The 15001-nt window shown below is 43.2% G+C and overlaps 1 protein-coding gene across 1 annotated transcript in view; it reads right to left on the reverse strand.

The window, feature by feature from the left end:
• LOC103776002 overlaps positions 1-14491 on the reverse strand; it is a gene marked incomplete at its 5' end in the record, with an annotated part of 36616 nt that extends 22125 nt beyond the window's left edge. The window contains 3 exons of the mRNA XM_008943482.1: positions 1185-7162; positions 7217-11357; positions 14325-14491. Coding sequence (XP_008941730.1) covers positions 1185-7162; positions 7217-11357; positions 14325-14491 — 10286 coding nt within the window. The remainder of the gene's footprint in view (positions 1-1184; positions 7163-7216; positions 11358-14324) is intronic.
• Between the last annotated feature and the right edge of the window lie 510 nt (positions 14492-15001).

The following is a 15001-nucleotide window of genomic DNA, read 5'->3' on the forward strand; positions in this document are numbered from 1 at the left end:
ATCCAGTTTTGGAAATACGGTGTCATTGTACAGACCATAAATCCCAGTCTACTTCCTGCTTATCTCTAAAAAGCATTCAAAAGTCCTTGAGGAAACTCTCTCAAGTCCCCCAGTACATAGACTGAAAGCTCCTTACAACTAACCAACAGAAAGACATCAGCACTGAATAAAACGTGCGTTTGTGTTAAATACTATTAAACACAAAACTGCTAACAGAACTGTATTTTGCTTTATTAACAAAAAGGCACATGTGGCCCTATCATATATGGACAGAAAAACTATGTTTTATTTCACTGATCTGCCAGTCTGCAAATAAATGAGTTACCGGTATCTCAAGTTCATGAAAATCCTAAAAGGACAATACTTCCTTTACTTAAGCAACAGAAGTATATAGATACAGACTCGCTGCATAACCATGCATGAAGGTAGATTCAAGGATGCTAATCAATTCTCATGTTCTGTACAAAAATACTTCTCTGGCAGAGGGGACGGGACTAAAAGGATCAGAACCAGAGATCCACAAAAGGAGGCTTCCTCAAACACTGTGCAAGAGCTTGTCTCTCAGAATCAAAACCTTCTCTCTCCTTATGTAACATAGTTCCTAAGGAAAGTGCAAGGTCTCTCCTCCTCCAGTCACACAGAAAAGACAGAGTTCCTTAGGACTTTTTTTTTTTTCCAGTCAGCTGGGTCTGGGAATATTTTCAAAACTGAGTCTGTATTCCCACTAAGTTCTTCCCATGGGAAAGACGCAAGGCAGAGTAAAGGAAACAAACGAGCATTACAGCTGAAAACAGACCTACGGACTCTTCAACTGGCACTTACTTTCAAACCTTCTTTCCTGCCCGATTTATTCTCAGGAAAACCAGAAATTCCAAAGTTCCTTACAGAATACTTGGCCTTTACTAACTATTACAACAAAAGAGTGTTTCTCAGACTGCTGCCTACTACCTTTGTATAAAAGCTCTACAGTGAAGATATAGCTAGCTCTAAGTTCATCCAAATGGTAAGCACTGATTCAGCTCCAACACTGAAGTTTCCACTGGAAGTCACTGCCTGAAACTAATGCATAAAATGACTTAAATAAAATTCTTTATGAATACTACACAGGCATGCTAAAATAAGACTACGTAAATGAACATGGTATCACCTAACTATGAAGTACTGAAAATAAAATTATCACTTACCCAAGTCTGTAAGACGTTTAGGTGACCTGCTTGAAAATCGTTCCGACGACCTCGACCTCCGACGATCAGGGGATCTGCTGTATCTTCTTCTTCCTGAGGATCTTGATCGTCGTAGTCGAATGGGTGACCTACTAGAGCTCCGTCTTCTTCCTCTCGACCTTGATCGCCTTTGACGAATCGGTGTTCGACTCCTGCTCCGTAACCTGAGTGATATTCTACGATCTCTTGAATCTGACCTTCTTCTTCTTCTGTCAGTAGATCTTGATCTATTTCTCTGAGATCTCTTACGTCTGTCTCTTGATAAAGAACGCCGTCTTCTTGATGCTGACCTTGACCTACTTCTCCTTCTGTGCCTTGAACGCGACAATGAGCTAGATCGAGAGCGACGGTTAGATTTTGATCTTGATGCTCTCCTCCGTGTCACTGATCTGGAGCGATTCCGTCTAGAGCGAGACTCTGTATCGTATCTCTGGGATCTGCGCTGGGAAGACCTGGAGCGTCTGCTTCTAGACCTTCTAGATTCTTTGTCTGCTGCTTTCTCAATAGATTTGGATCGACTCCTTTGGTGACCAGTGGACCTGGAGCGTCTACGTCTAGACCTCCATGAAGACTCTTTGTCTGCTGTTTTTTCAACAGACGTCGATCGACTCCTTTGGTGAGCTGCGGACCTTGAGCGTCTACGTCTAGACCGCCGTGAAGATTCTTTGTCTGCTGTTTTCTCAATAGATGTGGATCGACTCTTCTGGTGAGCAGCAGACCTGGAACGTCTACGTCTAGATCTCTGTGAAGACTCTTTGTCTGCTGTTTTTTCAACAGACGTGGATCGACTCTTTTGGCATGTAGGAGACTTTGAGTGTCTACTTAGAGATCTTCGTGAAGACTCTTTGTCAGACATTTTATCAACAGATTTGGATCTAGATTTTTCACGTTCAGAAGACTCGGAACGCCTACTTTCAGGTAAAAAGGAAGAGTCCTGTTCCTCCAGCCTCTCAAGAGGCATGGAATCCTGTTTATCTTCATCTGCCAAAGAGGGCTCCGCATCCTCACCCTCTTCAGCAGTGGTAGACCTTGACTCACGCTCATCTGATGATGTGGAGTCTCTTCGTTCAGCTGTCAAAGAGGGTTCCACATCATCTGGTTCTTCACCAGTGGTAGACCTCGATTCACGCCCATCAGGGGACGTGGAACGTCTGTGTTCAGTTGTCAAAGCATGTTCCATATCCTCCACTTCTTCACCAGTGGTAGACCTTGACTCACGGTCATCAGATGATGTGGAATCTCTTCGTTCAGCTGTCAAGGAGGTTTCCATATCCTCCACATCTTCACCGGTGGTAGACCTCGACTCGTGTTCATCTGATGATGTGGAATGCCTACGTTCAGCTGTCAAAGACAGCTCCTGGTCCTCTGCTTCTTCACCAGTGGTTGACCTTGACTCACGTCCATCAGGAGACATGGAGCCTCTATGTTCAGCTGTCGAGGGCTCCAAATCCTCCATTTCCTCACCAGTTGTAGACCTTGACTCTCGGTCATCGGAGGACGTAGAGTGTCTACGTTCAGCTGCCAAAGAAGGCTCACCATCTTCTGCATCTTCACCAGTAGTAGACCTTGACTCATGCTCATCAGATGATGTGGAATCTCTTCGTTCAGCTGCCAAGGAGGGTTCTGCATCCTCTACCTCTTCCCCAGCAGTAGACCCGGAATCATGGTCATCAGAAGACACAGAGTCTCTACGTTCTGTTGTCAAAGGCTGCTCCAGATACTCTCCTTCTTCACCAATGCTAGATCTTGACTCATGCTCATCAGGGGACATGGAGCGCCTATGTTCAGATGTCAAAGAAGGCTCCAAATCATCTGTTTCTTCATCTACAGTAGATTTCTGGTCATTGCCCTCAGGGGTCACAGATCGTCTATGCTCAGAAGCCAAAGAGGACTCTAGACCCTCTTCCTCCACAGGAGATTTCAGCTCATGCCCTTCCTGGTATGAGGATGTGGAATGTCTACGTTCAGATATCAAAGAAGGCTCTAGATCCCCCGTTTCTTCACCAGGGCCAGATTTCACACTGTAGCCATCAGGGGACACAGAGCACCCACTTTCAGGCATTAAAGGGATTGAATCATCCATTTTTTCAACACGGATGGATTTCAAGTCATCATGGGACATAGAGGCTCTATCGTTTAGCATCAAAGGTTCACCTACTTCCCCAACAGTGGAGAGGTTCACCTCCTGGCCATCAGGGTATGCTGCATCTTCATTTTCAGGTGTTGGAGAAAGCTCCTGCACATCTGATTTCTGAACAGTAGGAAATCTTACCTCCTGGCTCTTGAAAGATGAAAGATGGTCATTTTCAGATGTCAGGGAATCCATATCCTCTGATTTTTCAGCATGAGTCAATCTTGAGTCGTACTCTTCAGGGGATAGAGCATGTTCATTTTCAGATGTCAGAGAAGGCTCCTTAGCCTCTATTTTTTCAGCAGGGCTAGACGGCAGCTCCTGATCTTCAGGGGACATGGTACATTCACCTTCGGACAAAGACAACTCCTGCACCTCGGTTTTCCCAACAACCGTAGACTGCAGCTCCTGACTGTCAGTGGACATTGAACTTTCACTTTCAGATGTTTCTGAAGGTTCCTCCGCTTCTTCTTTTTCAAGAGGACTAGATACATCATACTCATTTTCCGATAGCAAAGAACATTCCTGCACCTCTGTTTTTTCAGCAACAGCAGAGAGAAACTCCTGCCCTTCAAGTGATGCAGCATATTGACTGTCCAATACTACTGAAGGCTGCTGCGACGATGTTTTTTCAGCAAAGGTAGACTGTAATCCTTGGCCTTCATGGAAGATGGTACATTCACTGTCAGATGTCAGAGAAGGCCCCTGCACCTCTTTTTCAGCTGTGATGGCTGCCATCTGGTCCCCAGGAGATACAGCACACTCACTTTCAGGCAGCAGACAACATTCCTGCACTTCTGTTTTTTCAGCAAGGGAAGATGGCAATTTGTGATCTTCACAAGACACAGCATATTCATTGTCAGGTACTACTGACACCTCCTGCATCTCTACTTTGGCAGGAGAGCTAGATCTCAACCCCTGGCCCACCCAAGATACAGCATATTCATTTTCAGATGGCAGAGCAGATTCTTGCATGTCTATCTTTTCAACAGAGGGCAACTGCAACTCCTGAGTCTCAACAGACACTGAATATCTTTCTTCAGACATTTGATAAATCTCCTGCATCTCTGTTTTATCAGCAGGGGTTGATGTCAACTCTGGGCCATCAAGCACTATTGTATACTCATTCTCCTCTACCTCAACTTTTTCCAAATGTGCGGATGTCAACTCATGAGCATCAGAGGAAACAGAACATCTGCTTTCCAGTATCAGAGGTGGCTCCTGCACCTGTATTTCTTCATCAGAGGCAGATCTCAAGTTGTGGCCATCAGGGGATGCAATGCCTTTCGGGTCAGATGACTTCTGCACCTCTACTCTTGCAGCAGGGATAGGTCTCAATTCATGACTATCAGACAACAGGAAACACCCACCATCAGATGTCAGAGAAGTCACTGAGGCATGTAGTTTTTCAGTACATGTGCCTACTGATTCATAAACCTCAGCAGGTTTGGAGAACTCATTTTCCAGTAAGACAGGAGGCTTCTGTACCTCAATTTTTCCAACTGCAGTGGATGCCAATTCATAGCCTTCAGGGATGACAGAACATCTCAACTCAGATGCCAATGACAGTTCTCCACCTTCTGTTTTCTCAAAGTAACTATGTTTTGATTTATGGCCATCATGGCACACAGGAATCCCAGTTGTAGAAATCAAACATGATCCTGCACCCTGTATTTTTCCAGCAGAGAGGTATCTCGATTCATTCCTTTCAGAAGATTCAGAGCAGTCAATTTCAAGCATTTGTGAAAGCGTTGGACCATCTAAATCTCTGTCAACAGATGACACGGCCTCATGAACTTCAGAAGACTTGCAACTTTGTCCTACACTTGTCAGCACCATTTCCTGTGTTTTTTCAAAAGATGACGCTGAAATTAAGTCATTGGAGATCTCTACAGGACCACATTCAGATGTCAGGGAAATATCTGAGGCATTAACTTCTTCAACAGATAAAGATCTTTGTCTATTTCCAACAGGTGACTCGAAGGACCCACTTTCAGACATTGGCAGAAGCTGCTCTGTTTGTGCTTCAAAGCTTGATCTTGATTCATATCCATCAGGAGACCTGAAGCATCCACTGTCAGAAGCCAAAGGCTCCTGCATCTGGCCCTTTTCAACAGGCAAGGACCCTGGCTCACAGACGTCAGGGAACACAGAGCATCTAACTTCATGTGCTAGAGAAGATTTTTGAGCCTCTACTGTTTGAAAAGACTCAGGTCTGTCAGCCAACCTGGAAGATTCACCTTCAGGTACTTGCAAAAAATTCTGAAGCTCTGTTTTTTCATTGGGGGTATGCCTCAATTCATGTCTATCAGACAACTCAGAGCGTACACCTTCAAACATCAGAGAAGACCCTTGAACCTCTGTTCTTCCAGAGGATGAGGAGATTGTCTTGTAATCAGAAGACACAGAGCATCCACTTTCAAATGTTAGAAGAGGTTCTGGACCCTCTACTTCTCTGAGAGATGCAGATCTCGACTCATCTTCATGGGATGCAGAGGGCTGAGATTCTGTTACCAAAGAAGTCTCTGCATCTCCTCTTTTTTCAACAGATGAGGATCTTGACCTGGATGTGTAGTTTTCAGGTAGTGATGAAGACTCCAGAGCTACTGCTTTTTCAGTTGATACGTTTTCAGATGTCACAGAAAGCTCTGAAACCTGGTTTTTTTCTACAGGCATGGACTCCTGGTCATCTGGGGTTTTGGAACTGTCAAATTCAGAGACAACAGAAGGCTGCAGACCAGCTGCTTTTTCAAGAGGTAAGGAGCTTTTCTCAAGACTATCAGAAGTTTCAGAAAATCCACTTTCAGATGCTGGTGGCAGCTCTGGGCCATTTACTCTTTCATCAGACAAAGATACTGACATGGGACCATTAGAGGATTTGGAGGAGCTACCTTCACTTGCAAGAGAAAGTTCAGGAACTTCTGCTTTTTCAAGACATTTAGTTGACTCCTGAAGCTCAGAAGACTCCGCATGCTTGCTACTGCATTTCACTGAGGATAACTTATTCTCTCTTTTTTCTACAGATTTGGATCTTGACTTGACACTATCAGAGGACTTGGAACGTTTCCGTTTGGACTTTTTTGAAGATTCTTTGCGCTTTTTTTCAACAGACCTAGACCTCGACTTGTAACGGTCAGAGGACTTGGAGCGGCGACGCTTAGATTTTCGTGAGGACTCCTTCTTTTTTTCAACTGATTTGGATCTAGACTTGTAACGATCAGAGGACTTTGAGCGCTGACGTTTAGATTTGCGTGATGACTGTTTTCGGTCTCTTTTTTCTACTGATCTGGATCTAGACTTGTAACGGTCAGAGGACTTTGAGCGCTGACGTTTAGACCTTCGTACAGATGCCTTCCGACCTCTCTTCTCAACAGATCTTGACCTAGATTTTGAACGATCAGAGGAGCCAGACCCTCTATTTCTGAACCTCCAGGAGTATTCTTTGCCTCTCTTTTCTGAAGACCTGGATCTAGATTTGGAACGGTCAGAGGACCTGGAACGTCTGTGGCGGGATCTCCAGGAGGACAACCTGCTCCCCCTCTTTTCCACTGACCGTGATTTAGACCTGTAACGGTCAGATGACCTGGAGCGTCTGCGCCCAGACCTTCGGGAGGACAGTCGCTTTTCCAATGACCTAGACTTAGACCTATAGCGGTCAGAAGACCTGGAACGTCTGCGCCCGGACCTTCGAGAGGACAACCGCTTTTCCACTGACCGTGATTTAGACCTGTAGCGGTCAGAAGACCTGGAACGTCTGCGCCCAGACCTTCGGGAGGACAGTCGCTTTTCCAATGACCTAGACTTAGACCTGTAGCGGTCAGAAGACCTGGAACGTCTGCGCCCGGACCTTCGAGAGGACAACCGCTTTTCCACTGACCTGGACTTAGATCTGTAGCGGTCAGAGGATCTGGAACGCCTACGTCTGGATCTTCGGGAAGACAATCGCTTTTCCACTGATCTAGATTTGGATCTGTAGCGGTCAGACGACCTGGAACGTCTACGTCTGGACCTCCCAGAGGACAATCTGCTCCCTCTCTTTTCTGCTGATCTTGATTTAGACCTGTAACGGTCAGACGACACAGAACGTCTGCGCCTGGATCTTCGGGAAGACAATCTTCTCTCTCTCTTCTCCATTGATTGAGATCTGGATTTGGAATGCTTTTTTCTGGAATCTGAATAGTTTCTGCTCCTCGAACGTGCTCTTTTAGAAGTCAAACGCCTGGAAGTAGAACGTGATCTTGATTTTTTCTTCCGCTTCCTAGACCTGGACTGAGACTTGGAGCGACTCCTTTTTTGTTTCTTGGCATCGTGTTTTTTATCACTGCTTCTATGGCTACTTTTTTCAATAACTTTCTCAAGTCTCATCAGAGTCTCCTTCATTCGCGCTGCCACGTCAGGTTGCACATCAGACGTTTCTGAATCTCTTTTCTCTGATTCCCGTTCCGGAGTTGCTTCTCTTTCAGCCTCATCCTGTGGAACAACTTCCAACTGGCTTGTCTCTGCTGGAAGTAGTGGAACTGCTTCTGTTACAGTCTCGGGTACTCGAGCTGCTTCTAAATGTTTTGTTTCAGTCTCCAACCCCACGGCTGCTTCTGCATCTTTTGGCTCTATAATGGTCTCAGGAAGAGGAACCATTTCCAAATCTTTTGTTTCTGCCACAGGAGACAGAGTTGCTTCCAACTGTTTCGTGTCTCCAATTATTTCAGATTCGCAAGTCCCTGCTGAAGCTTTTTCATCTGCTGCATGTGAAGAACTAAAATCTGTTTCTGCTATTAAGGGCTCAGATACTTGAGTTTGCTGTGCATCTTTCTTCTCAACCAGTATCTCACATTCCTGAGCTTGACTTGGAACTGTCACACCCTCCATTTGTTGACCCTGCACCCCTTCTCCATATTGTACTTCTGCTGCCACTTCATGTTGCAGTGTTTCCACATTTTTCATGTCCCCTGTTTTTGGAACTGCTTCAGAAGATTTCATTTGAGCTGCACTCAAGATTTCTGAAGCCTCTTCTGTACTCTTCCATGGTGCAGCAGATTTTACTTCTAGAACTGCTTTTAGATGTTCTTGCTTTTCTGTGTGCAAAGACTCTGGAACGGCTTCTGAAACAGTCACCAGCCCCACATTTACAGACCTTTGGGAAATTTCCAACCCTTGGGTATCCATGCATGCCTCAGGCTCCTCGACTGCTTCAGAATCTTTCACCTCCACTGCCTCAGGCTCTTTCATACTTTCCAACAACCTCGCTTCTCTTGTTTCTGAAACTGGCTCCAATTGTTTTGCTTTCATTGCTGTCTCAGTCTCTGAAACTTCACCCAAATCTTTTATGTTTGTAAGTGAGGACTCATTTTTTGGTGTGCTTGCTCTTCTTGTTGCAATTATATATTCTACAGTAGGTCCTGGAGTTCTCACATCTGTCAGTATCTTAGATTCTGGAGTTCCTTTCAAGTTCCTCCCTTCTGTCATTATTTCTGATGCCATCGTTTTTTCTTCCAGTCCAGGCAAATTCTCCAGTACTGCTTCCGAATGACCTACTACTTGTTCCTGTACATATTTTGAATGTGTTTCTGAAGTTTCCACTGTCACCGTTTTCACAGGTTCTAGCACTGCTTCTTCGCTCCTTGCCTCTGCACTGTTTGTATCTTCTGGAGCAGTTTCAGAATACCTCATTTCTCTAACCATCTCAGATGTCAATGTCTTTCCCAAGCCTTGCATTAGAGGCCTCGTTTCAGATCCCACAAACATTTCCAAACTTTTCATTTGCGTTAAGTGTGAAGTTTTTGATCTTGCTTCCCCATCTTTTACCTTTGCAACTGCCTCAACTTCCGACAAGCTATCTAAACCTCTTACTTCTACAGCGGCAGAACCAGCAGCTAGTTCAGAATCTTTTCTCTCCTCTACCACCTCAGTTTGTGAGGTTCTTGTCTGTGTCATGACCTGAAACTGTGAAATGATGGAACTCTTTGTCTTGCTTGCACCAAGAGCTTCTGCAACCACTTCTGCATGTTTTGGTTCTCTCTCTGCTGTGGTTTTCAAATGCATCATTCCTGCCAATGCCTCAGACTCTCCAGATGCTTCCATGCTTACATGTGCAACCACAGACTGAGGAGTCCTTGCCAATCTTTCTTCTAAGGCAAGAAGTCCTGGACTTGCTTCCAAAACTTTGCTACCAATTCTGGCTTCAGAACGCTCATCATGTCCCAAACCCCTTGCCACTGCAAGGGCTACGGGCCGCAAGACTGCTTCTGAAGCTTGTATCTTTGCTGCATCTTCTTCCGGTCTTCTCATGTCTGATTCACTCTCGAATCTCAATCCTCTCAGCTCATCTGGTTGCGTCACTAAATAAGTACCTTCTGAATATTTTGCCTCTGTTACAGCTACAGGCTTCTGAGCAGATTCCAACATTTTCGAAGCATTAGTATTTTCCAGTTGCAGAGTAGCTTGACTTATTTCTTGACCTTTTACTCCTGTTGGTGCCAGAACTTCCATGGTTGCTCCTGCAACCACATTTACACTTGTCAGTTCTGTTGGAAGTGCAGATTCCTGGGTTCTGCACACACTTCTTGTTTCTGTCAAGACTTGCGGTTGTACGAACACTCCTGATGCACTCAGCACTGCTGCAGGAGCAGTGGTACTTTCCACATCTTTGATTACTTCAACTTGCAGACATTCTTGAGCTGCTTTAACATCTTTTGCTAAAACACCCATAGGTTCCATGACTGCTTCCAAAGTTTTGGATTTTACTGCAGCAACTGGCTGCAGAGCTTCTTCCAAAGCTTTCACATTTTCCACATGCACAGATGTCCCAGCTGGTTCAAAACCCTTCATTTCTGTAACAGCTCCTGGTCCCAGGGGTGTTCTGGCATTTTTCACTTCCACCTGGGTGACAGCAGTCACTGCAGCTATTTTTAAAGGATGCTGAAAAGATACATCTGCCTTCAAGATACTTGAACCCTCCATGGTGCTGCACTGCATCCCTCTCAGATTATCAGATACAATTGAGGGCTTCAGGGCAGACTCTAAAGTTCTGCTCGCACCTCCAAATTCCAATGATCTTTCCACACTTCCCATATGCAAGTATTTTTCAGTTGCTTCTGGAATTTTCACTTCTTCCATGGTCACAGACATGTGAGGAATTGCTGTTGCATCACTTGGCAAAGACACTGAAGCTGCTAACTCTTTTGCTTGCCCTCGTGCCACAGACTGTAGAGATGCTTCTGAATATTTCAACACATCTATGGTCTGAGACTCAAGAGCTTTATCCAAAGTTTTTACTTCCCCAGTGCCTTTAGATTTCAGAATAACTTCTGAATCTTTTAGTGCTTCTATTACCTCTGAAGCTAGAGGTGCTGCTGAGTCTTTCTGAATTTCATATTTATTGGCAACTCCAGATTGGATGCTAGACAAATTATCATTTCCAGTATCAATAAGAACACCCTTTTCACTCATGTTAGTAGCTACAGGATAAATATTTTCATGAGACCGTATAGTTTGTTCTCCTCTAGTGCAAATTTGAGTTATACTAGCATTTGCTTGGATATCAGATTGACTGCCTTCTGAACTAAATGGAGGATGCGTGGCACATAAAGTCCCCTTCTCACTTCCAAGGTTTTCTGTAGATTGCTGAAAATCAGTTCTTGAATGAGAAACAAGTCCTAAAGCTTGTCTATCAAGCTCCTCACTTGCTTGTAAGCACAGTTCCTCTGGCTGCACACGGACAGCCAGATTTGCATCTCCAAATCCTCCATGCTGTATACTTGACTTCTCTGGCATCACGTGAGTGACAGGCTGCAAGTCTGCATGTTCTGGATGACGTGTACTCAACTTTGCCTCCTTTGCCTGCTTTTTATGCTTCTTCTCTTTCTTTCTTTTCTTCTTCTTTTTCTTCTTCTTTTTGCTTTTGTGTTTCTTGTTCTTCTTTGATTTTTTCCTAGGAATTTCATCTTCACCAGTAGAGCTTCTTTTTGTAGACTGAGTACTATTTTTCACAGTATTTTTGTCTACATCTAGAAAAAATAATATTTTCCTTGTAAACATTATTAAAACCACACTTTAGAAATGCTTTTAGACTAGTGACCAAGCACATGGACAGAGGTTCAAAAACCAAACTTTAAACACATGCCTTCTTCACTAAACTACCACATACAAATAGCACACAACCTCTTTTCAGCCCTCTTACCCTTCCTCTCAGAATTCACTTTCAATAAAAATAACTAATTCTTTTTTCAAAAAGTTAACTAGATCTTCTTGGTCAGTAACACAGCTCCAGTGGGCTCATGTCTCTTTCCAATAAGTAGATACTTCCACCTATATTCAGCTGAGCAATGCATTCTTCCAGGAGGCTGGAGATGTATTTTTAATACTATACCAAGATGCACATGAAAGTAAAACAAAAACTCCGATTTTCCAGACAAATCACCCACGTGGTAGTATGCTTATTATGTATAAAACATGGTTTGCCCATTAACCTCTACTATGCTTTAACTTGAGAGTGAGCCAACTATTACTAGCGTGTTTGTAATTATCTAAGCGTATTTACTGATCATGTTCCTCACCAATTAAAGTTCATCAAACAAATTTGGGGAAACAGCACCTACTTCCCCAATCCCATACAAGCTTTAGGCATTGCACACAACCAGCTGCTCAGACTGGAGTGCAGCTGTGAAGTGCTGGGGTTTAAACCCCCAGCACCTAATGAAGGTTGACATATGGATGATGCCCATAACCAGGCAAGAAAGACCCTCCTGACAGTTTTTCCACCCAGGGTCTGGCCAGCCTTGGGTGGGAACTGATCAGGAGATCACCACCAGCTGCCCCCACCTTCCACATTAACTTGAAGGCAGGGCATTAAGCTACCTATGTAAGAGCTGACTCTGCTTCCAGTGGAGTTGGGAGGCTTGCCTACGCAGTGCACGTGCTATGTGAGGGTTTCTGCTATTGGAAGAGCTCCTCAACTCTTCGTGGCAAGTGGAGTTATCAGGACAGCAGGACCACAACATAAGGCTGTCTCTGAGTCCCTGCTACATAATCTGGGCTCATGGCCCGGCTATTACCATTGCCCACAGTTTGGCTCCTTGACCAGCTTACTCCCTTCTTCGCGTCTACTGTGGTAGGTGGGTGCACTGACTTGTTCCTCCCTCCAGTTGTCTGGTACTTTAGATCTCTGGTGTGTGATGTGGGAGTGGAGGAAGGAGTTTGGCTGCTGGTCTGCCTGTTAATGATAATCTCTTTCTTTATCAGGCAAGTGGTCAGCAGAAGTTGCCACAAGCAACTACAAACTTGCAAGTACTCTAACAAGAGCTTTTGATTCAAAAAGGAAAGTAACTAATAATTTAAGGTGATTCAGGGACAAGGATCACTGAGGGAGAAAGAAAAGAAGTTTTAATCACCTTCTTTTAATTCTGTACCTCCCTTCCCTCAGAACTTTCCACGTTAGTAGGATCTAGTGTCATGTTTTCATGAGGAAGGCCCTTTTATTACAGGCAACTTACTATAATTTCTGTTAAAATATGAGCTATATATTCAAGCCTGCTTGTACCTCATCTTTAATGATTGTATTTATACGGGCCAGTGCAGCAATCTGGATTCTCTAATTATAACTTGGCCATGATCACAAAGCACATTCTTTCAAGCCAACGCAGCAAAATTATTTCAAAAATTATTGGCAATTGTAATATCATTAAACAAACATTATTTAAGATTTCATGAACAAGTACCTCAGGTAATTTTAAGCATACACATTTTTACAGAAGAAACAGCTTAAGAAAAAATATTGTTTCCATCAGTATTCCACTGTTGTGAATGCAATGAAAGAGCATAATGAAGCCCAGTCAAATGACACCTTCTACGCAGCATTTTCAGATAATCTCTGCTGTCCAATACGAACGTTAACCCCCTTTCAGATATGAACAGTGGCAATGTTTACCATCAGTTAAGTTTATTAACTTCCAAGGTAATAATCTCACTTATTTATTACCAGGTTAGCTTGCCTTACTCTTCCCTGACACAAAACAAGAAAAAAAGAAAACCAATCCAGATGTCAGCTGAAGCGTAAGGTGCTGCTTGTACAGGATAAGTGAAACTGCTGAAAATACTCAAGGTAAACAAGCCACTGTGCATATAAGAAAAAGCAATTACAAAATCTTGCAAGCAATCTCCAAAATAATCAATTTTCTATAGTGCAAATAAAAAAAAAATCACTCTGGAACTATACTTACCAACCACACAGCAGTCACCTATGTTTCAAATACAAAAAAGTTGGAAAGCAAATAATAAGAATTCATATCTTACTAACTCTCCTAATTCAGAAATTTTATAGAAAGGACTAGTCCCATAAGAAGGCATACTCATATGCAGCATTTTGAAATTTTAAAAACCCAGTAACTTACAGAAGTTATGAGAGTGCTACATAAAGAAGACTGCAATCTGAGTAACTGCATTTTAAAAATAAGCATATAATGTATTTTATAGCAGCAATGCATCCTACTCTGACAGAAATTAATCACACAGTTCTGTATTCTAATAAATTATTTTTAGAAATTATGTTGCAAATCAATGTAAAACAACACATCAAACAATGCTCCTATCCTTCAGTGCCACTTTTGTTAGTAAGAACTGCTCACTGAGACCCTGAAGTAGATACATACAAAAGAAAGCACAATTCTAAATATGGATATTATTTATATGTTTTAGCATTATTTTAATGGAGATGAAATAATTTTCATACTAAGTAATGTTTTCAAAAAATGAGCTTCTATTTTTGAATTACACATTTCTCTGTCCATCTATAGTTGTAAATCACAGTAAACAAAAAATTACAAACATTGCAATAAACATGCAAAATTTGCCAGATGAAGCCCAGTGAGAGGCAGCACTGAAAAGTATTCTTTAATTTTTGTAAAACTGGTTTAATTTAAAGCACTATGACAACCTTCTTAAATAAGAATATATTTGCCAAATGTGTTTTCATTTACCTGATTTGCACTGTAGCTCTGTATCAAGGGCTCCAGAGAGCACTTCCTCTATTTTCTGCACTATCTGATCATTCTGACGACTCCCAGCACCAGCAACAGTGTCATCTGAAGGGTTGGCTTGCTCAGCTGGGATTGTGTCACCATTGGGCTGGCCTTCTACCTTTCCACTAACCAAAAAAAATACCAACATAATACAAGCAATTTTGAGCCTTTTTTGATCTTTAAAAAAAAAAAATCATAAGCATTTATTATACTCAGCCCTTCAAAACAGTATTTTAGCCTCCTGAAGAAGCCATGCTTTTAGCACAACATCTACTTTTCGGTTAACTTTCACTTATTCACAACAGAACTCACTGTGGCAACTGAGTATTAGGCACAAGGGAAGAAAACACGGTTCTTTGAATAAGCCACAGACCCCAAACATGTAAGAATTTGCAGACTCCCCGCACAAAATAAGCACCCATCACTTTTCAGCAGATTTTGCTTACATTGCCAGACAACGATAGGGAAAACGAGTCAAAAATAACCGTTGTAAGATCAGTCAGACAAACAGCACAGAGGTTCACCCTTTTGCCTCTTGCCCTGACACAAGAGACCAACGCCATACACCCGTGAGTGAAAACGGGGGCGCGGTCGCTAGGAAACAAACGACGCGTGCGCACGCTCTCCTTCTTCCC

This window comes from Merops nubicus, unplaced genomic scaffold (genome assembly GCF_000691845.1).
Source record: "Merops nubicus isolate BGI_N331 unplaced genomic scaffold, ASM69184v1 scaffold19437, whole genome shotgun sequence".
NCBI classification, from domain to species: domain Eukaryota; kingdom Metazoa; phylum Chordata; class Aves; order Coraciiformes; family Meropidae; genus Merops; species Merops nubicus.